At 47.7% G+C, this 23,924-nt stretch overlaps 1 protein-coding gene across 9 annotated transcripts in view; it reads right to left on the bottom strand.

Moving 5' to 3' along the window:
- LOC308231298 (PH and SEC7 domain-containing protein 3-like) overlaps positions 1–23,924 on the bottom strand; it is a 109,997-nt gene that overhangs the window by 73,770 nt on the left and 12,303 nt on the right. For all 9 annotated transcript variants that reach the window (XM_080636508.1, XM_080636504.1, XM_080636507.1 and 6 more), the window contains 3 exons: positions 23,566–23,674; positions 9,172–10,222; positions 7,346–7,738 (listed from right to left, as the gene is read on the bottom strand). In XM_080636508.1, coding sequence (XP_080492634.1) covers positions 7,346–7,738; positions 9,172–10,222; positions 23,566–23,674 — 1,553 coding nt within the window. The remainder of the gene's footprint in view (positions 1–7,345; positions 7,739–9,171; positions 10,223–23,565; positions 23,675–23,924) is intronic.

Below are 23,924 nucleotides of genomic sequence, written 5' to 3'. Positions count from 1 at the left end.
TCTAAAAATACTTCAGGTTTGATCCCATTTCAACATCAGGCTCCTTGTATCATAGCTGTGGCATGGGTTAGCAATTGCAAACGGAATCGCACCACATTAAATCCACCATGCTTAGGAAGTGAAAACCTGGCCCTTGCCACAGAGGGTGTCCAAGGGCTCCCCTCCTGTGGACATTTCTGGCCAATGCATTGACATGTAGACTGGCCTCTTGGCTACATCAGGATAGTTTCACACTCAGGATCTGGCCCACCTGCCCCCAGACGTAAGCAAAAACAAGACCCAAAGATTGCACAGCACCCCCATGGCCTTGCTCAGAAAACACTCAGCCCCTAAGTGGTTCAGGAGCTGTCCGGCTGGATCCCCTGAGCCCATCTGCCCCATGCATGCTGTGGATGTAAAGCTGCCCCAACACTCAGCAGCAACATGACATTTCCCCATGAGGCTCCTCCAGGACAGAAGTAAAACTAGGAAGTCAGAATACTTCTCCCTCACTTGGACTCAGTTTAACTGTTTGGAGACTGGCTCGGGAAGTGCACATTGACAGAGCAGCTGGTCCAGCTGGACCTTGCTGGCAAGGAGGAAACCAGATGCTTAAGAACATGAGGTTTACGTCTTTTGGTTAAGGTTCCCCTGGAGATGTGCGATGGAGCATTTCAGCACTGGCAGTAGTATCACGCAGGTGCTTTACATTTGAGTCATGCAGCAGAATGAAACGCCTGCCCTCAAAAAGAATAGTTAAGAACTCTCATTATAGTTAATAATAATAAAAGAGAGACTTCTGCAATAAAGGAAAACCGATCGCCAATCAACCCACAGCCCACCCAGCTGTGCTAGCAAGAAGTCTGCATGCTACATGCCTTGTTCTTCTCCACTGGTGCTCCCATGTCACAGCTGAAGCTACACATGCTTATGCCACCCTGCCAACTGCCAGGCTCTGCCTCTCTCTACCCCAACGGCCAGATAAACAGTGGAAGAAAAGAGTTAACCAGCAAGAACATGGAGGAGGGCTTGACTGGCAGCCAGTCATGGCTAACGGACGAGACAGAAGGCTGCACTTTGGGACCGACCTGGAGCTGGCAGGGACGCCTTGTTTCAGTGAATGAATGCTTCCTGACCTAAATGGCTTTGACTTTAATGGAAATGTGCCAACAGATGCCAGCTTAGAAGTTGAGCTGCTGACAGCTTTATACTGAGGCGCTTTGTGCAGTGAACTGATCAGCTGTTCCACTTTTTTTTTTCCTTCTTTTTTTCCCCCGTTTTTTGTCTCTGTCAGCTCCTGGATTTTTGTTTTGTTTGTTTTATTTTCAGAGGAGGCTGGGAACTGAAGAGGCGAAAAGTAAGCAGCCCTTTTTTTCCCTAAAACAACAGTTTGTTTAGGAACTAGAAGCAGTTTTACAAAGTCTCACTAAACTGGTGTTGCAAGCACCTCACCAGCCAGAGCAAAACTGGCAAACTTGCATGCTTGCATTTCCAGATAAAGTGATGCCACTTCTCCACAGGGAACACCAAGGCGATCAGTGTGGCTTAACATTTCTGCAGATACTAAAGCTGTGCAACAAGGGGGCAAATCCTCAGCTGCCAAAATGCCACCAGTTTCAGAAATTTACCCCTGCAGATTGCACCACTTCATCTTTACCTGGATTTAACATACGTATGCCAGCATATTGTGCTTACTTGTGGATCAACAACTGACAGATACACTAGCTCATGTGAAGGAAAATGAGCTCCAACATGTGTTTGCTGTTCACCGACTGCAGACGCATTTGACGCGTTCACTCTTCTAGGAAAACAACCTGTGGCATTCTTGTGAATAACTTTCCTTAACCTGAGCATCTGGATGGCAGCAAACAGGAAGCACCGAATTCTGACAGCGCTAGCTCTCCTAAGTTCCAGTGTTTGTCACGAGTTGAGGCTCGTCCAAAGGCCAAAAAACATCCACACAGGGACACAGGGATCTCAGCAGATTCAACTGGGTCACTAGGTGAGTCTTCAAAGGGGAAGCAAGTTCTACCAGACTGCTGATGTACAGACTAATAAAATGAATGAATAAAGGTTACATGTTAGATATGTAAGTACTGACCCTCATACCCACATTGAAAATTAAACACAAGTTACCTTGGACAAAAATACCAGAATACCAACTGGTAACTGGCATGGCGGATACTGATACATTGGGAGGAGACTTAGACAATCAACCTGGAGAAAGGGATCAACAAAGCTTATTGCCTCAAAGAGGAATAAGCAGAGTGCCAACAAAGAAACTGCTAGAAAAGACCTATACCTGTAAGAAAGAAAACAACTGTGGGAACTACTATGAGAGGTCCAAACTATCAGGAGTAACCTGGCAGCCATCGGGAACTGCAGTCCATGTTCTTGTACATTTACTCGGAGAACACCAGGTTCCCTTAGGCAGTTTTTCTTCCTCCTCCTCCTCCCCCTTGAATTACAGAAGAATACATACATGGCTAAATTTGTGTTTGCACCTCTAGGAAAAATAAAGTAACAGGACTTGCAGAATTTGCTGAGCACCATCAATTCTTTGAAGATGATGGCAGGTGGCAAATATTTAGCATTTTTGAGGATTAGGAGCTGCAATACAGTTTGGTTTTTTTCTTTTCTCTCTAGATTTAGAAAAATCTTGAGCAATGTCCTGCCAACAGAGACCACACCTTCCACGAGAACTTGGAACAAATGCCAGGAGTTCTTCTGGGTTCTTTTACTCTCTTGTTCTGAGTGTAGCATACAAGGGAAGAGAGAACAAGAAGTCTGCTATAAGGAATGCAGAAAAAAAGAGATTAAAAAAAAAAATCTGTCTTTAAAGTCTGAAAGTAGAAAAGAAAGATGGAGATCATCACTGAGAGAACTTCATATTTCCTTTTAGATAAAGTGATGCTCTAATGCTCACTGTATACATAGCAAAGATAATTTGCTTTTCCTAGGTGTATCTTACTCCTTTGGAAATACATCCCCTTCCTCCCACTCTGATTTGGTGTAAATTATTATACCCTGTTCCGGTGATGCATCAGGCGCAATGTCTGGGTAGCACCATTCAAACAGTCTTCCTTATAGCCTCTGCAATTAAGACTGAACTCCCATATACCAAGGCTGAGCCTTGCTCCATCTCAACACAATCTACTGGCACAAGAAGGGCGGAGTGCGTCACCTGGGGCACAAATACAGTGGTGGGGACTGCAGGGATAATGTGGGAACATAGGGATCAAACATAGCCCAAATCTAACATCTTTATTGCCACTGCAAAGCTTCGCTACACTGGCAACCTGTGGCTCAGTACGTTTCATGGGGACCCCACAGTGCCCTGATACACAGAGAGGCTGTTCCTCAGCTCTGAAACGTCAGACACTATCCAGTTCTCCCATCCCCATGTAGGGAAACTTAAGGCTCCTTCAGCTGCAGAAATCTGTTTTTTCCCCAGAAGGATAATCATCAAATACCTAGGAGTGAGATTAAGCCTTCAAAAAGACACCAAGCGCTGGCTGGAACCATTCCCAAAGGAATGCAAGCTGCACACCCTTCTCCCCTAAACATCCCTCCTCCTCCGACCAGACACAAAGAGCACCAAAGATGTGCTAGGAAAGGACTGCTTGCAAAAGCAAGCCAACCTGTCCTGCAGGAAAACACGGGGCCTGCTGACGTCCCCGCGCTCCAGGGAAGCGCGACGGCGGGTGGTTGTCAGAGCAGGCATGTTGCGCGGCTCTCGCCAGGACTTACTGCGTTTAGCCATGGCCAGCAGCTGATGGGAAGGACAGCAGGGACGAAGCCTCCAGACATCCGGGAGCCCATACGAACTTGCAGCCCGCCAGCCTCTAGTCATTTTCTTTTTATTTTTTTTTCTTCCTCCTTTTTTTTTTTTTTTCCAGCTCTGAAGGCATGTGACTGGCCTTCACATACCAGAGCTGACCCCTCCCAGAGCCGGCGATTTCCTAAGAGCCGAGAAGGATGTTACCCTCCCGCTTTTTCACTACGGGACTAGGTTTCCTTGCCGGTTCGCATTAGGACCTCACGCCACCTAGGGTCCGCGTGCCAGTTATGCGCGGGATCCCTCCAGAGGGAAAGATGCCAAAGGTGCTGCCATGCCCAGCTACCCGCTAACGGGAGGGGACGGACAATGGGAGCACCTGCTCCTCCTTCCCTCCTTGGCACGACGCGGCTGCCGATTTCCAGCTGTAATCCATTAACTCTTTGCTCTCACATCCGCCCTCCCCTTCTGTACCGGACCGTGAAGAACTGCCAGTGTTTCACACTCCGTTCCCCCATAAATTACAGCGGCAGTTGGAAGCACACTTACTCCCCACGCACTTTCCCACGCGTTTTTTTATGTCTCCGAAACACCACGGCGCAGGGAGCTGCAGAGGTTTTGCTTTCGGTTTTTGTTCCCATGTGCCGGCGGCCCAGTTTAGGTAAAAGCGGGGGTACGCTTCTGGTGCCGCACTGCAATGTTTCGCTGCTTTGCTCTCAAACTCCCGGCACCCCAAATTCCCCTGCTGCGCTTTGGACTTGCCACTTTCACACGATGAGACCCCCATCTGCCTCCATTCCTACAGGATGGGGTCCTCCAGCTGCAATCCTGCCTGCGCCTGCCTTCCAGCGGCTTCACATCGCCGGGCGGGCAGGGGGTGCTGCTGTACCCCCTGGCTGCAAGAGAGACGGCAGCTTCACGCAGGGTACAGAGACCTCCGGCGGCGCCGAGCGATAGCGCAGGCAACCGGCTGCTGGTGATGGTGCCGCTGCTCCTGGTGGGGCTCCTGGTGTCACTGCGGCTGCCTTTCCTGGCGCCCCTGCTGCTGCCCCTGCTGGCGCTGGTGGCAGTGGTGATGGTGCCCCTGCTGCCCTTGCGGCTAGCCCCTGCTGCCTGTCCTGCTGGTGGTGGTGGTAGTAGTGACCGTGTCCCTGCTAAGATGCCGCCGCCCCTGGTGCCTGTGGACCCCTACCACCAGCGGCAGGACACAGGTCCTGGTAGCTCTGCCTGCATCTGGCATGGCACAGTGCTTGCCTTCCCCACTTTGGTCTCCGAAAAAGCTGGACCACTTCAGTGGGTGGCCCTTGATGCTCTGAAGCACCAGGGAGACGCTACACATTAGGAAACTACAGCCCCAACACAACTGCAGGTCCATGGTGCCATAGGAAACAAGGACTTACAGCAGAAGGTACAAGGGTGCTGCAGTGGCTACTGCACGTGTTATCATACATGTGTACTTCTGGTTCAAACAAGTCTGGAATTGCTTCAGGCAACACAACCACACATGTAAACTCTTAGAAACACTACCCACAGCTCAGGCAGCTATTTCTGGTTCACCTGGGCATCACAGCAACACACCGTCTTGACACCTCTGTGAATAAATCCCATGCAGCCCCCAGCATGCACACTGCCCCTCACCCACGCGCTGTAACACTGTGATTGTCACTGGCTCCAACAATACAACACACATGCTCTGCCGATCACCTGTATCCTGGTGCAATACGACATGATACCAGAATATCATGGTGGAGGGGTGGTTAATAAAGTCCAGAGAATTACCCTTTTGGGCACATCCGTGGTTGGCTGTACTGCTGCAGCTACACTTTATCACAAAATCAAAGAATTGTAGAATGATAGAACTGTTTGGATTGGAAGAGACCTTAAAGATCATCCAGTTCCAATGCCCCCGCCACGGGCAGGGACACGTTCAAAGGTTGCTCAAAGCCTCATCCAACCTGCCTTGAACACTTCTTAACTAAGCAAGGTTTTGGGGCTTGCTCCTAACAGATCCCTGCAGACTAAAACACCAGAGCTTCCTAACAAACCTGCTGCGGGAAATGCTTCTTTCTTTGTATTTTTTATTAAGGGGAGAAAAAGGGGAATTTTTAAATCCTCTGTTGGCTTATCTGTATGGCTGCAAATTTAAACTAAAATTAACTTAATTCCCAATGAAATACATACCAGGCAGGCACCTAATGTGTCTCTAAGCATCATATAAGCACACCTATATGATAACTTGTGTCTTGATGAGCTGGTGTGGGCCTTACTTGACAGTACTTTTTAGACACTAGATGCTGCAACCATGTAGAAACAGGAATAGGGTCTGCATATGCTGCTTGTCCTCCACACAGCAATCTCTGATTTCAGTATAAAATAGGAGCTGCAAGCATCAGGACTGACCTGAGTTTCTGTCTCCATCCAGGCTGTTGCAGACCAGCAGTCACTTACTGCCTATTGGCACTGAACAGCTCAGGGTTGTACAGGTTTTAAACAAAAATCAGTAGGACTAATGGAAAAAAACATTCTAAACTCCCAAGTCCTTTTGCCTGTTCTTTCAATGTCAAACTGTACCTTAATCCATAAAATTATCAAAACTGCTTCTGCTCAAAGGACTTCTTTCACACGAGCACAAAAAGAATAAAACAGGTAAAAGACCTCCTACCACTGACTCTCAGGAAAGCTCAGAATGACTAGTCCCACTTAAGGACTCTCAGATAACCTCCTGTCCCTGGAGGATGGAGGCCCAAGGCATCTTTGTCACTCACAAGGTCCCTCACCCCTCTGCAGACTACTGCTTTTGGCTTGAGCCCCCACTTTGCTGTCGCTGCCTTCCATTCTGCCCCCCCCCCAACAACACATGATGAAAAGTTTGCTCACAGACCAAGTTTTTGCAGCTACACATTATTTTCTGGCCACTTACCCTAGTTTTTGCTTCTCACATGACTCTTCTCTTAAAATAGTTTTCTTATCTCTTTCTTTACCCAACAGAAAATACTGACATTTTTGCAACCCTCCCTCCCCTCTCAATGAGTAACCAGTGCACAAACGAAAGGAGCAGGTTACTGCCTCTAATCCATGAATGCGGTGGGAGCAAAACCTTGTCCCAGCTGAAGTAATCAGGACAACACCCACTGACCTCAGGAGAGGAGAAGCTATGCACAGAGACACCTTTAACATCCATCACAAACTGCATTTGGACAACTTGTCTACATGCACAGGGTGTTATTGTTCCTAAAATTACTGTAAGTATATGCAGGTATAACTGGAGCTGAGCAATGTTTATCTGTAACCAGTAACAAACTCCACTGGAACAGGTTCCAGGGATGCGCCGATACCAGCCAGCCTTTTATTGACACAAGTATCACCTGCAAAACTTTCGTAATGTAAATTTGCACTTTTCTGATGAACAGCAGGTTGGGAGAGATCACTTCTCTCCTGCAGCTCACTCCATTACACTGGAAATTATTCTGTGTAGAAAACGTGCAGTGCTGAAGGAGGCAAAACTACACTCTGTGACCATCCACTGAAGTAAACAGACATCAGGAAAAAAATCAGTAGGCACACAGAAAGCTCACCCACTGCTTTTACCTTTCCAAACGAGGGATCTCCGTGACGTCTCCTCTGAAGAGTGTTTCACTCCCTTCCCTTAAGCCATTGGCGACACCTCCACTGCAGCCCGTCACCTCCCCATCTGGGGGAAGCTGTAGGACATCCGGCTGTCCCAAGGCTGAGGTCCGATCTAGAAACTGGCCACCCTCCTTCATGCGCTGCTGGATCATGGGAGTGAGTGGCATCTCAAAGCTGAAGTAGCTATCAGGCTCCGAATACAATGTCTCCAGCGACTCCGCGCTGTAGTATAAAGACGCATTGTCTAGGATGTTTTCAAACTGTGAGCTGTATAGATCAGTGGAGACATCGGAGTGCCTCTGTCCAAGGACATCTTCATATCCTCCTGTGGCTGCTTCCCCCTCCTCCACCATCCTGGAAATGAATCAGAAACAGCTCATTTCAGCTTGGGGGAAAGGTTTAGACCTCTGGGCGAACCTCCTTACCTTCTACCTTTGCGAACAGAAAGATCAATGTGGCTTTGTGCCGAGAGCACAATACGGATAAAACGCTAGTTTCTCCTTGCACCACCTCTGTTCATGACTGGCACCATCTCCCTCTCTGGGGACATAAACTGAAACAATCTTCCGCGAAAAAAGGAGGACAAGGGAAATGCCTGATATTGCCTAACAGATAACATCAGCTGCTTATGTGCAAAGGAGAAGAGTGCTCAGAAATGCCTCCCCTAGGACCACTGCCATGCTAGAGGCTGCACAGGTAGGAGATGTGCAACCACATGGGGCCTTTGTCAGTTTGCTGCTGTCAGAGGACAGTTCGATGGCTCTGCAGTCCTAGGGCTTGGGTCTTCCTTGAAAGGCCGGAGGAAATCCCTCCAAAATGCAAAGGGAAGTGAATGCAATTAAAAGCCTGGAGCCAAGAGAAACAGATTTGAAGGGGGAAGACTCAGCCTGCCTGCAGAAGCACAGGGGAAGGTGTGGCATCCCCTGTGGAAAGTGCTCCCTCTCTGCTATTCCAAATACCGTGGAGCTTCTCATGGCACATGCCAGGTGTCAGGGCTACCTGACCAAGTGATCCCACACACAAGCAAAACTCCAGAGATCCCAAGGTGTATAGGCAGGAGCCTCTGAGATCCTGTTCCTTGCTGAGATCCTGTTGTTTCAACAGCAAACACCCCATCAGATCAGAGCAGGCGCAGTCTGCTCAGAGTGCACTGGTGGGACCATTTGCTTTGTTACAGATGCGCATGGGGAAACAAAAGTAAGCACACCAGGATGACCTTGTAAAAAGCAGCGCAAAAGTTTTGCAATATATATATATATATATATAGGTAAAATCATATAAAGACAGGTAATATAGAAAGCACATCACAGCATTTACCCTGTTATAACATACAAGGCCTTGGGTAAAACATCTTTACTACCCTATGCCTCAGAGGTGCTCACACTGTTCTTGCACAAACTCTGCCCAAAACCAGAAAATCTGGCCAGGCGCAGGCAGCCAGGCCTGCATGCTGCCTATACTTAAACGCCCTGTCCAGGTCCCAGCTGCAACCTGCTACAGATGCTTCGCCATGCAGTCATTACTCTGCAAACAGCAAGACACATCTTTGCATTTCCAAACATGAGGTGGACTTCAAACTTTTGCGAGGTAGCGTGGAGGGTGTTCAGTCCCAACTTTATGCACTAGCCACCACCAGGCATGAACAGCTACCATTGCCACCATGCCACAGGCAGCAGACGAACACCCAGTGTTTGCCATTTGCTCCTAAAGGGGTAGGCACAAGCCACGTGCATGCGGAACAAGAAAAATCGCGCCTGCCCCCTGTGCCCCCAAAAGCAGTATCTCACCTGCCCTGGCCTCTCACTAGCACAGCTGTCTCCTCCTCACCACGGTTCTTCTTCACAAAAACTTCATCCTGCCCGCTGTCATCGAGCATCGCTCGAGGAGTGGCTCCACGGGCAGCGGGTCCTGGCCGCAGGTCCTCACAGACCTCGCTCCAAGCACTGTCTGGTGAGGAGACCAAGCCTGGGGAGACCATCAGTGGCACAGGGTGGATGGAGGTTTTGGGGAACGCCTTCCTCTCCAAGGACACCGTCTCCAGCAGCGAGTGCTTCCTTCTTCTCTGCTCCTCGCTTTTTTGCAGCCATAAAATCTCCACCCCTTGAAATTCTACATGTTTGCTCACAGCTGCCTCTTTAGAGAGCCTCCTCTCAGGACCCATTTGCATTTTGCCTTGACTGTACGCTGAAAACTCCTCAAAATGCTCCCACCCCTCCACTCTGCTGGCTGCTTCCAGGTTTGTCACAGATGGTCTGTGACAGCTTGTCTCCTGCGCTGCATGGACCTCCTCGGTTTTATTACTGATGGCTTGCAAGGACTCGGACTGCTTTTCTCCAGTCCATATTGCAGCCAGACCCTTCTCTACAATCAAATGCATTTTTTCCTCAGCTGTTCTTTCAGATGGAGAAGGCATGTCTGAGGGTTTTTCTTGGCCTGCTGGAACTGGTTCTCTGGCCGCCTGCACATTTTGGCTGCCAGTAACACTCTGCTTTTCCATTTGAGTCTCCAAATCAAGAGAAGTATTTGCTCTCTCTTGCACCTTTGTTGCTTCCAGCCATCGAGAGATTTTCATCATCTCTGGCAGGTTACCCGCAGGTTGCAAACCTTCTTCTGAGGCACACAGCTGTGCTGTCCCGGCATCAGGTCTGGAATCCTCTGAAGGAGCCACACGCTGCGGAGGGGGCCTGCCAGGTACTTGGTGGTGACCGTCCCAGCTTTCTGGGCTGCGTGTTACAGGCTCTGCCCTCAGTCCGTCTCTGCTTGCCTCTACGGTGCCATACTCTGGAAATTCATTGATGATGGTGTGAGGGAGCAAAGTGCTGCTTCCGCGGCCACTACCTGCAAGAGAAAAAGAGAGTGTGGGTTTACCTATCTACAAACAAACAAAGCACAAGCAAAAGGCCCGACCTCCCTCCCCAGCCCTCTCTGAACAGAGTAACTGCACTCTCCCCTGCAGGGAAAATACCGTTCCGTTTAACTCACTTCTGCACACTCTCACAGTGCGCTTATCCAGAGCTGGTCCTTTTACATAGGAGTTTTTGGTCAGCCCTACTTTGGGAGCGTGCGCCGCCGAGGAAGGAATGCCAGAAATGTCTGCTACACTTCAGAAAGGGTCCCAGTGGCCCACAAACAGTCTGAGGCCACAGGCCAGGCACGAGGACTGAAGAAAGCAGATATTCAGAAGTCTGACACCCATCCACAGCATGTGTTACGCATGTTGGTTTTATTAAATAAAGAGTTTAGGTCATTTTCACTCGTAAAGATGAAACACCAGGAAGATAACCAGCCACACCCCTTATATCCCACAGCCTTGACAAAACCAATTAGCTAAATTACAAAGCAATTAATGAGCAATTCAACATTCTGCCTGCACTACTCTCTTCCTTTAACAACTCAGGTAACTGAAGGCCATGTGGCAGTGATGTACGCCTACTGCGTAGTTCACGTTTTCTGTTGCAGCAAACCCACCACTGCCCAAGAAGCCTGCTACCCCTCCCCTCCTCATGCGTCTTTTCCAACCGAAGTAAACAAAGCAGGAGCAAAAATGGATGGGCCCATTTTCCAAGTGCCGAGCACCCAGTGGCTCCCATTGTTGTGGGGTAACAGAGAACCAGCTGTCCTCAGAGGGATCTCACCGATGACACAATGACACATACTTGGCCACCTTCTGTTACGGCCCAAGGAGGAACTGAGCTTTTGAAAACACAACAACAAACAAACAAAACAAGAAGCAGCAACAGCTGCATTTGTTGCACCCTCCTGGAAAAAACTGGCTTGGAGTATAAAAGTGTTTTAAAACAAACAGCAGAGGGGGCAGATCAAACACCTATATGAAAAATGTCAGGGGTGACAGCTCGGAAACCAGACATGAGCTTGCATTTGGACGCTTTGCCCCACTTGAAGTGCATCCCTAGGTGCTGTACTGCAAAACGATCCCCATCTCCGCTCTGAGCAGGCTGGCCATAAGCCATCTCTGAGGAGGAAGCCATGTAGCTGTTGTTAATGATAGGCTGAGTTCAAGGTGAGAGGAAGGATAATTTAACACAAGCTCAGCACCACACTAACGCAGCCATCTATCTGCCAGTGGTTTGTAAAGACAAGCAACAGCTCACACCAGTCAGATCACTATCCAGTATATCTAGCCCCAGGATAAATACCCCACATGGTGTGCGGTGCAGGATCAAACTGACAGGCTTGGACCATGCCAAACCACAGCTTCTTCCCCAGTAGGTTCTCCAGATATCTCCATGCTGTTGATTTAATCACTGCGTAATAAAGCTTCAGGGGGTCAGGTTTCACCTAGATGACTTGGTTTCTGTTGAGGACAGTGACTGGACAAAACCTCTGCTGCAAGGTCCCAGTGACGTGTGAGGAGCATGGATGCCTTGTCCACTTCTGCACCACCAGCCTGCCTTCATGGCATGGTTTCCAACACGCAAGTGTGGGTGCACTGGGAGAGGCTGAAGAAGAGAGCAAGGCTTCTCTACTTATATGAGTGTTCCCAGGCACAGTGTTTTTGATAAGTGTCCAAAGCCCCAGACAAACAGCCCTCTTAGCGCACAATTCAGCCACTCAGTGCTTGAGTGCATCCCAAGCCCACCCACTTCATGGCATAGGAAGCAAGCTGCCTGCAAAGTGGCGGACGCTTCCACCAGGACGGACTCACGGATAAGAATGATGTTGTGTGGCTGCAACAACCCTACACTTGCACCAGGACAAGCCCAAGCCAGCAAAAAGCCCCGTCTCCTTATTCTGTCACTACAGAAGTCAACGTGAACCCTTCCCAATGGACACAGCTCCACCTACTGCAACTCTCAGCTTGCAGACCTGGAAGCAGGATGTGCCCCAGTTGGGATCGCTGCATGCCTCCAAGCAGGGCAGCATTTGGCCATGCCACTGCCTGGGCTGAATGCTCTGGCTGTATCCCAAAGGAAAACAACACATAGTGCCCCTGGAGCTGGGACCCCCCACACCTCCCTCCAACCCACGCACCCTCCTCAGTGGAAAGAATCCCAGAGCATAGCTCCCCGGCCCCCATGGGCTGGGATGCAGCCAATGCGCACCGGAGGCCAAGCCCTGACAAGGCACCACACACAAACCCTGCCAAGGGGCCAAGCTCGTCTCTGCTAATTGCTACCTTAGCTTCTGAACTAACACGAAGGAAACAGAGGTGACCCTATCGCTGGTGGTGAATGCTAAACACACTGCTGCACATCCCCATCCACCACCAACAGCCGCTGCTGATGACGGCAGGCAATACGGAGCAAGTTTCTGACTTACTTCTCCTGAGCTTCATCCCAAGCAAACTTTACCCTCTTGCAAGCCCAGCAGACTCCAGAAAAGGTACACATGCAGAGCACAAAGGCACATATGCGGGCGACGACGTATATGTGCAGAGCACATAGGTGCATATACGGGCACAGGGAGACACGCAGTAGCAGCATACAGGTGCTCCTTTGCCACACTTGCAAGCTGAATTTCACCTGGGCAAGAGAGGAGCATTTTCACAGTAGAAAGTTAAGGCCCGCTCTACAGTGAGGCACCAGCAGCCCTACTCTGGAAGAACTGCTGCTGCCGCTACATGCAAGAGCAAGGCAGAGGGATTCTTGCCTTCACACATCTTGCAGGAACACTGCCTAATTCACTACCTGATTAAAAATAAATCACACATGGCACCAAAGTCTCCCCCCACTACACTAGGTACAACCATGCAAACAACTGTTGAGGTCTCCACTCCCTGCAGTAAACCACCACCAATTGCCCTCCACTCCTGAACAGTGCAACACCTTCCCCTTTTCTCAGAGAGCTATTTCAGGTACCAGAGCTCAGAGGAGCTTGAGCTCTTTAAGAGAAACTCCTCCTTTATTCCCATCCACCACCACAGCATCATGTCTTGCTGCAGCTACTGGCATATCCTGTCCAACCCCATCCCCCAATATGACTGCATTACAAACAAGGCTAGAAAGGCAACAACTAAATTTAAGGACTGCACTGAAGATGAGCAGGGAAAAAAAATACCCATCACCAAACAAACAAAGAAAGGACACACACTCTCAGGTAACACCAATTTCTACTTTGCGTTGAAGGTGGCTTCTTTCAACAAAGAAAAAGAAAAAAGAAAAGGAAAGAAAAGGAAAATTAAATGGAGAGAGAAAAAGCTAAAATAGAAATGGGGTGAGTGGCTAGAAAACTGAGACCGGGCAAATATAACCTAACAGCAATTGGCAGCCTTTCTGATGACTAGACGTTGAAAGAATTCATGACTTAAATCAGGCATAGATATGATATTTCATAGGTAAATAACCATTTCATGTCAAACAAGCTTGTCTACAGCATAATAAAAGGAAATTCTAGGAAGCAAAACACAAGTTACAAGCATAGACAGACATTTTGTTTACAGGTACATTTTACAAAAGAATGGTGTGAGTGTCTCTCTCTATACAGTATATATATATATATATATATTAGCTAGCTCGAGAAATTAGAGATATTTGCTTGAACAGTCTCCTTACTCACAGAGGTTACTGTAGCTCCAGCAGTTACCCATTGGTCAAAGAAATAAAATGCACAGATCATCAGTTTATCTATAGCGATACCAGCTAATTCAATTGCTGCTGTTCTAGTCAACTGGAATCAAAATAGTTTCAAATTTCCTGGCAGCTGCTGCCCTGCACTGCACACAATGATGTAAATGGATGCTTTCTGAGTATTATGAAACTGATGGGGGAACTGCAGTCTCATTCAGTCTATCGCAGGAGCTATAAGGAGTCCACCTTGGCAGCTTGCAGGGGGAAAAAAGACTTCCTCCAGCAAGGCTGCCTGACGGTATGCCAGGAAGACGTCTGTGCTTAGCTCCCGTTTATTGTAACTGCGTCCATAAGCGATGAAACGGGTAGAATGGCGATGCCGAGAGTCGCGTGCTGGTGTCGGAGCACGGGGTTTCGGCATTACAGAGCTGGGAGGTTTCACTGAGCAGCCCCATCATCTTGCATTTTATTTCTCCGCAGCTCCTTGCGCCGACCACAAGCAGCACACGGGTGAGCCTGCATGCAGCGTCACACCAGTTATGCTTTCGTGGTACCGGCACTTCTTGCCATTATTTGTAACAGGCAAATTAGGGCAGGTAAAAACATTGCGTGTGCTAAGGGGAAACGAGCCTCTAGGTGACAGAGCTTAACAACCAAATTGCAGCATTTATGGCAGTATGTCATTATTGCAGCCTGACAGAGAGGGGAGTCACACGTGCCTCCTTGTCCTACACCCCCTCAAGTTACAACTTCTGTAGTAACTAAAACCATCCCGATTTATAACGCAGTACAAAATGGAGCAGCCTCCCCCTGCGAGAGGGGAGGGATGCTGCACAATCACTGGCAGCCTTGCATAGCAGCCCTTTTCTCCAAATGATGTCATTCTCCGTGCCGCGACAGGTCCTGCCTGGCCAGCGGAGGTCCTTCGTTAGCCAAAGACGGGGGATTAGCATAATGCAAGCACTGTGCTTTTGTAACTGGACTGCAAACATCCACGCTGGAGTGGGCGAAGGGGTTTCTGCAACCTGCAGCCACTCCGGGCTTTCGGGCAGTTTGCTTGCCCAGGGAAGTGGAGCCAGGACATCATTCATTCAAAGTTACACTGGCATTATGTAAAAACACCAAGTTGGTGGAAACAGGGAAGCTGAGTTGAAAGCGGGGGCAGGGGGGGGGGGGAAGCAGAGGAGAGAGCTGCCTAGAAAAGAATCCCTGGTTAAATGCTCTGTTGTCTTACTAAACAGGCAGGGAGAGTGGAGAGTACCAGAGGTATGGCAGCGCTTACACAGAAAACACGACCGTGCTGGCTGAGATCCCTCACCCCAAAAAGAGATGACCCGCGGGGGTCCCTGCGGCCATCAGTGGGAGGTGTGACACAGACCCAGCAGAGTGCCCAGGCAGCATGTGCCTTGCACTTACGGTGCTTGAACGGCCAGGCAGTGGTGTGGCAGCCAGCGGCTCAGGGTTACCCAGAAACTAAACTGAACAGTTCAGGGAAGAAAATAATCCCACCGCAAGCACCCGGTGGCAGTGTGTCATCCAGGAAACCCCGCACCCACGGCTTGCTGCGCACTGAAAGGCATTATAAGAGGATTACCGCTTGCCACTGCTCTTGCATAGTTTATAAATTCTGGGATTCTATGGGCAAGCAGGGCCCGTGTTAGTGAATCTTCAGCCTGCCACAGGACATCCGTGCCCACACTGGGTAAACTTCTCATAACTGTCTCTGCTAGTCAAGACCCAGTGCTCTGGGTCAAGTGGTGATGTGACGCCTGAGTTGTCACAGCTTGAAATACATAAAGAGTGAGAACAGCTGCTAGGTTGAGAATGTAAACCCTATCCATTACGAAAGCAATGAGCAAAACAGCATGTATGATACCTGGATCACCGTGTATCTATTCGAGCTGGTGAGGGGGGGTTACAATTGCAAACCTTCTAAGCCTGTGCCTGATGGAAAGCCTTAAGTAAGCAATGCTGTGACTTGGTTCCATATCTTTTCCCCCAAAGATTTTAACTATTTCCCAGTAGTAAACAGCACAACCTCACTGAACTAAGAGCCCAACAAGGAGCTCCGCACCGTCCCCCCAGCTGTGGGAAGGATGGCATCTTGCCACAGCAGCTCACAGGCCTACAGTGAGCTCAGAAAAGTACAAGGTCCAAAACTAACATGCAGCACGTGCTAGGAGGGTTTAGTGTGAGGGATTATCCACTACAAATTGCTCTATGGGCCACAGATGGTCAGTGAGATAGCTCGGTCCCAAGAGTCATTACCCTGGAAAGCAGAAGGGTAGACTGAAACAGCTGCTAGCATGAGCAGAAACAGGAGGGAATACAAAGAGAGTAGTAGCTGGTCTCCTTATCCTGGTGTAAAAGTGTGGGTGAGCCTTAACTATATTTAATGCACTTTTCTTCTTTAAAGGCCCACCCCCACATGGCTGCAAGAATTTCAAGTTTTGGTTTAAGATGTATGTTTGGAAAAGTCTTAAGCCCGAAGTTCAAAAGAATCCAAAGATTTCTATTTTTTAGAGAGGAAGTGGCTAACAGGTGATTTTCTAAATGCATATACACAGCATGATAGCAAGAATTACTTTAAGGGCTCCCAAAGAGCCTTCAGCCAAAGTGCGAACTTCTGGAGCAGTGATGCAGCCCGCAGCTGCTTTGGCACTTGCAGCATCTATAAAGAAGACTTTACAGCCCCTCAGAATCCACTTGTACTTAATGTTATATATTTAAAATATTGTATTTTTTAAGAATCTTTTTTAAAAGCTCAAAAGTCATTCAAATAGAAAGATCTCATCAGATAAAAAATGTATTGTCAGACTCTGAGCAAGCAACAACAGCTTAAAAACCCCCACACTACTACTCACACATCTCAGACACTCTGGATCTTTGCAGCAGCCTCTGAAGAAACCAGGCACATCCATGGTAAAGGATGGCCTTTACGGCATTTCAGGGTTCTGGAACTGTTAGCCGGGGTAAGAGAAAGCTTGCTAAGCAGTCCTCAAAGCACCCCAGGAGATGGACACCATGTCATACACCCAGCTAAAACAAAAATAGGGCGCAGAAGGGCATCGGCACCTCCCAGGGTCCGAGTACTTGCTGCTAAAGGCGCAGCTGGACATTGCATGGTAACTTCTCAGCAAGCTCACACAGTGAATGAGATCCCCTTCCTCAGGAAGCTGGACAGAGTTAAATAAACAATGCAGGGGTCTAGAGCAGAAGGCACTTGTTAAAGCGATGAACTGCGAATAGGAAGAATACCTGCTGTACTGTGCATTACCAGGCCAGAAATGCATCTACCTATATAATCTTAATTAAGCGCCTTCCCCCTGTTCATTATCAAGCCATCTCCAGCAGCAGGATAACGTGCATCTATTATTTCATAAAGCTGCAGAGATGAATTGAGGCTGCAGCATGATGAGGGCTTGTGTTGGTGTGCTGCCTGTCTCATCAAGTGATGGGGCTGAAGCCAAGGAGACAAGAGGAGCCCTCAGTGACAACACACAAAAGTACAGCTCTGACCTATCATACCACCTACAGCCAGCCACGTCAGCTGGCTGAGCCCCTCCGGTCATGCCTGCTGACCTGGGCGCTTAGTTCTGTCTGCCCAACTGAAGGGAAGGGCTTTCCTGCCGCTGGGGAAGTGTTTCTGAGCCCTGCCGGATTCAGGCGAGCTCAGCGTGTCCCATGCGTGCTCAGAGCATCTGAAGCAGCCAGAAACCACCAACATGGCTCCAGCATCACCAGGCCCCCAGATATTTGTGCCCTTATGTCAGCAAGACTCTTGATTCAGCTGGCAGCACACAGATGGGGAGGTAATTACTGTCTTAACTCTGGCATTTCCTAACTTCTGAGTGCTGGATTCTGCACCTTTAAAAAAAAATAAACAAACATCCCTTGTTTTAACGATTATTTGTACTAAACTCTTGGCCTTCAAACAGCTCTGTTGTTTACCAAGTCAAGGATGTGGTAATCTCCTCCCGGCAGCTGTAGGTTATGACAACTTGAACTATCCAGCTTTCAAGTGAAGGTCACAAGACATCAGATTTCCTCCTGCAGAGCAAGGGACTTAGCATAATGCTTCACGCCCCTTCAGTTTTTCTTTGCTTGGAACGGGAAACACAACCAACCATCACACCACACCTGATGGCTCCCGAGCATGCCCCAGCTTCACTCAGCCCTGGGAAGCAGGACTCAAAAATTCAAAGGAAGAGACAGCAAGACACCTCCACCTAACGCAAGCCAAGATGTAGGGCACACTGCAACCTGTCCCCCTTCACCAGCATTAGTTTTTCCAGTGACCCAGCTTACTCCGTGTTGGAGTGAAAAGAGGAGCTCCCAGCAAGGCAGGTCTTTGTGCTGGTGCTGGACAGTGCACAAACTCAGCCAGAAAAGTACCTTTTAATACAGCACCTCTGGAGTCTTAAATTCTACAAGTAAACCTTCTCATTGCATCACTGCCAACCAGCAACGCCAAACATCATTAATATCTATGAGAAAATGTATTTATTACACACTACCATTTAAAAACTCCCATGGGTCTTCAGCATGACAGAAAATGCAGAGGCACACTAGAAACAACAACAGAAAAAAGCTAACAGAATCAAGTACGCAAATGAGAATGATGGAATTTTATTAAGTGTGGGGGCACCACACATCTGAGCTTTCTGGACTGCAGCATTGCATGTTTCCCTGGTAGATCACGGAATCACAGCATGGTTTGGGTCAGATGGGACCTTAAACTTATCTGCTTCCAACCCCTCTGCCACAGGCAGGGATACCTTCCACTAGACCAGGTTGCTTAAAGCCCAGTTTAGCCTGGCGTTGAACACTGACAGGGATGGGGCAGCCACAGCTTCTCTGGAGAACTTGTGCCAGTGCCTCACTACCCTCAGAGTGAAGAACTTCTTCCTTACATCTAGTCTCAATCGACTCTCGTTTAAAACCATCCCCTCTTGTCCTGTCACTACACGCCCCTGTAAAAAGTCCCTGTCCAGCTTTCTTGTAGGAACCTTTAGGTACTGGAAGGTTGCTATAAGGTCTCGCCAGAGCACTCTCTTCTCCAGGCTGAACAAGACAAGTCTCCCAGGTGTCCCTCATAGGAGAGGTGCTCCATCTCTCTGATCATCTTTTTGGCCTCCTCTGGACCTGCCCCAACATCTTTCCTGTGCGGAGGACACCAGAACTGCACACAGTGCTCCAGGTGGGGTCTCACCAGAGCAGAGGGGCAGAATCACCTTCCTCAACCTGCTGGTCCCGCTCCTTTGATGTTGCAGGACATACTCTTAAACACGTATCTGACGTACCTGTCCTCACAGGTTCTGTCCATTGTAATTAAGCAACATGAATGTGAAAATCAGGCAGTCTTAACTGCTAGATAATGCAGTTTTCTGCACCTCTTCAGGAAGCAGAGCTGCAGAGGAAGATACCAGACCGGGAGCCTGTCCTTTCAGGATTGCCTGGAGATGGAAAGATGAAGAGATGAAAACATAACAAAGGGTGGAGCAGTGAAATGGAAAGTGATGCAGTTGAAGCACTGAGCAAGACTACAGTCTGCAATCTGGGCTAGTGTGAGAATGATGCAACGTGAGTGAATGTGGTCTAAGGGCAGTTTACACAGTGAGGATCAGGCAGGTACCACCTCCATGCAATGCAAAAAGGATGCAGCAGAGCTGGACACAAGTAAAGTGACACAGAGACAGCAGACAGAAAAGCAAAGGACAATGTAGTAAGTTAGTGATACTCACTTCACAGAAAGTTGCTGGGGTGATTTTCTTAAGGCTGTTTAAATCAGCAACAAAAAGGCTTTGCTTGTGAAAAAAAAAAAAAAAAAGAAAACTAAAAAAAAAAGCCCAGCCATTCTGTGCTTCCTTTGCTCCTGAAACAAAGAAGCTACAGCAACAGCAATCATTTCCATGATTCAGATTCAGGAATGGGTACGCTGCATGGGTTAAGGTATGAATTTCATTTTCTTTCATGTGCCAGCTCTGGCACTGGGTGAACCCTTGCAGAAGGGATTCAGAAGACATTGCCAGGAGAAAGTAAACCTTTTTCTGTAGAATTGGGTTTTTTTGCCATTGCTGGGGGGTTGCCATGACTCAGTCTTTCTGGCTTGAGCTTGCTAAGTAGGTGGATGAGCACAAGAACTAGCATGAGACAATCCACAGCAGAGTGTGGTTGGGACCGTCTCTTTTGGCAGAAGCAAGCTCTTAAATGAGCTCAGCTGCCTCATGACACCTCACTGTACACAAAACAGCAAGTGGCAGGCTTTCCAAAAAGCTATTTGTTTCACCAGGAACTCAAACCCAAGCTTCTTCCAGCAGCTGTTGGAAAAGACCAGATTTGCGTAGCAACCCAGGGACTATTTGTATAGGGCTTTTTTGTGAAGGATGAGATTAACCTCCCTGTTACACATGACGGGTGAAAGCTTTATCCTCCTAGAAGCATCAGAGAAAAGACTGTTCCTGAGTCTTAAGAAGCTATTTTCTTCCTAACAACTGTCTTGGATTTATTTTCTTATATAACAGGAATTATGGGGTCCCTGGCTTTCACATTTACTTAAGCAACCATTCTGTAGTATCCCCCTATGCTTTCCCCCAAGGAAGCACGCTTTAGGACTAAGTCAAGTTGTCAGGACTTTTTTCTTCTCGGTATTTAAATATATTAACTGCAAAGTCACAAAAATCAGCACTCTGTGGCAAGCCTAAGCCCAAAGATAAGACTGCTCAATAGAGACCACTGTTTCCACGGCCAGCTCCAGAGGAGGGTATGTTTCCATACACAACAAACGCTCTTTATGCAAAGGAGGCTGAGAAGACGCCTTGTCCGAGCCAGCCAAATTCAGGTTTTAAAAAACATTTTCTTTTGCTGGAAGGCAGAAGGCTGAGGTTTCGCCAAGGAAGGCGCACAGGCAGCGCCAGGCGCGTGGCGGCACGTGGAGCATCCTCCCCGCTCCCACAGCGGCAAGGAGCAGCTCCACAAGCAGGGGTCTCTGCGAGGTGACGTATGGCCCACAGCCCTCTCACGAAGAGGTGAGGATCCCCAGGGCCTGGACCTGCTTCTGCTCCATGGCAGGCGAATGGGCAATAGGTGGGAGAGAAGAGCCAAACAAAAGGCATCAGGCGGCAAAGAGAAGTGCACAGCAGTACATCACCGATCAAGTATTCCAGGTAAAACCAGGCTGAGGGCAGTGAAGGAGGGAAATGAGGAGGAGTTGTTTTCCATTCCGCAGCTTTATTAGCATTTGAATATCATCAATGAAACACCTCTTCTACAGGCATCTAACTTTTTTTTTCTGCTCCTCTCACCTGTGAAAATAACCACAAGGTTCAACCTGGAAGGTAAAAATCAGCAGGGCAGCTTATTAACAAAGTCTGCCATCTCCCATCTAGGCAAACAGAAAACAGTCGCTCCCAATTATTATTTCTTCTTTGGCTTGTCCTATGCAAGTATTTTAGTACCCAATTAAAATATTTATACTCTCAACATCATCCAGCAGAGCATCAGTAATATGGCTGTGGCTGAAAGGGAAAGGATAAACTGGGAGGCAGAATTAATTAGGCCGTTCAGTCGCTTACATGTTAACATTCTCAATTTCTGAAGCCAGCCAAGGCATGGGTGAACTGCTTTGGATTAGAAAAATTAAAGTTCAGCTTTACTGCCCACGGTGACAAACTGTTCCTTTGATCAAGTTTAAACACCAGTACTTCTCCTGCCCCTGCCCCCCATCATTCATTTACTTTAAATCTTTTGTACTCTGACCCACAAAAAGCACATCTTCTTTCTTGTAAAGGCAACTCTAGAAAGTAGCAGGTCTGTTTGGATTTTTGGTGGTGCTTTTTCCATTCCTATCTAACACAGAGAAGAACAGAGAGACTTTCAGACACAGCTGCTTCCCCCCTAAACGTCTGCCATGACATATTTGGCATATGTCAAATCAAAAGAAGCCATGATTTGGTTACAGAGCCCTTGGCTTGTGTTACTGTGCCCTCAGTCGCCCCATCCTCATTAATCTTCAGTTAGTAAGTGGTTAAAACCTGCTGACTTGAAAAAACTTAGAAGCGGTAGCACCACTCTCATTTATCTATTGCGGTCAAACATCTTCCTGGAGGAGAAGAAGGAGGACTAGGAGGAGGGCACATTTGTCTGTGACAGCATGAAGCCAGGCACAATGTCACCCAGTTTTCAGGTACAATTCACAGACGTTATATGTTAACCACTGTTAAATATTTGGAAACTCGCCCTTGAAGTCACTCTCATTTCACTAATGTTAGCCTCTACTGGTAGTTTCTGATTAATAAAGGAACAGAAAGAGATTCAGAAATAAGGTAAGAAGCAGCATAGGAAAAATACAGAAAAGCACACACACAGGTCACAATATCTGGCTTATTCTTTGCCACCATTTATTTTAGGGCTTAGTACTCAGTCAGCTCAGAATACCCATCACATTTGATAATTGTTTTGGTTAGTAATAACAACAGATTCACTTGGATTTATTAGACACAGCATACTTTATTTGATGCCAATCTCCGGAAATGTACTAATGCCTGCTGACAGTGCTCCCGCACTGTGTCTTTCCAAACAAGAAGTGAGGTCATCATGATTCATGTAATAATTTGACGCACATTTTGTGGCAATTTAGAAAAGTCTAAAATTCATAAAGGAGGACATTTTCTTTGGGTGTTTTCCCCTTCAGTCTGCAATTAGGATTTCCAAAGTGGAATACCAAACTTTAGAAAACCCAAGGAGAAACTGTTTATTCACTTTCCAGATATCAGTTCTGCTTTTTTTTGTTCTTGGTTTGTTTTTTTTTTTTCCCTTTCCTTACTGAAGTGGAGAAGCCTACACAGTTTGTTTCTGTACGAAGTGCTGCCCTTCTCCAGCAAGAACAGAGTCTTCTTCAATTAAAAGTGACATTCCAGAAAGTTTGCAATTAGAAAGGATCAAGGTGCAATGAGAACAGCCTGAGGAAACACTTTTGCAAAGAGGGCAGGGATTGCTGATAATTATAATGAGGCAAGAAAAATAAGGTTTTTTTATTAGCTACATTTCTTTTCTTCTAAGCTTGGGCCATGAAAAGGTAGAAAATGTCCTGAATTTACAAGAAAAGAACAAGAAACAAGACTAATCCTTAGGCAATAACATTAGATACTGCACCTGGATTTCTTGAATTGCAAACTAGAAAGGACAGAGCAGTTCAGGTACAACCTCAAGTACCTAAATTAAACTCATCTACCTCTGGCTGTAGGAAGACCAGCATGCAGACCACGAAGGGCATTCCTGGAAGGACCTCCATGCAGAGATGGCCCCGTTTCAGAATGTGCAATTGCAGAATCTGGCTGAAACAACTCTGCTGCAGAGAAGAGATGGGACTCCCTGCACCATGTCCCCAGCACAAGTCCCCGCTGTCACATCGAGGTGGTCAGGTGAGCCAAAGAGAAAGGTGGGATTGTAAGACAGAGAACTGTTGTGACTTTCTGTGGCCAAACCTGTAGGCTTCTTTGGTCTGGTACTTACACTGTGGCCCGGGCAAAGGGCAGCGTAGCACAGTGAGCAAGCCTGCATGGGGTCATTGAGGAGCAGCTTCTGTAAAACTTTCCTGTGTGGCTTAAAAGAGGTTTGGGTTTTTTTCACACAAAAGTAATAAACAGCACTTACCTGCTTCTGAAGGCTTCTCTTCTTCCAAGCCAAATAAAAATTCATATTTGGCCTTAGCAACAGTCTGGGCGTGAGCCGATACATCATTATCCCACACAAGTGCTTCTGCCTATGGAGTCAAAATAAACAAAGCTTATCTAACTCTTAGTGAAAAAACAGCAGCAGAAACATGAAATTCCTTCAGGTGGGCTGTCAGGTAGGAATCAAAGTGCTCATTTAACTCTGTCACCACCAAGATGCACAGAGCAGACATGGGTCAACTCAAGAATGCTTTCAAAGAGATCACATCTCTGTCTTCAATCCCGAGCATCGTAATATTAAGCAGTGATGTCAGAGCACTCAACCCCTCACATCTTTAA

The sequence above is a fragment of the Psittacula echo genome, assembly GCF_963264785.1.
Source record: "Psittacula echo genome assembly, chromosome: Z".
In the NCBI taxonomy this organism is placed as follows: Eukaryota; Metazoa; Chordata; class Aves; order Psittaciformes; family Psittacidae; genus Psittacula; species Psittacula echo.
The sequence above is the reverse complement of the archived record's forward strand: the minus strand, read 5'-3'. Positions and strand labels throughout refer to the sequence as shown.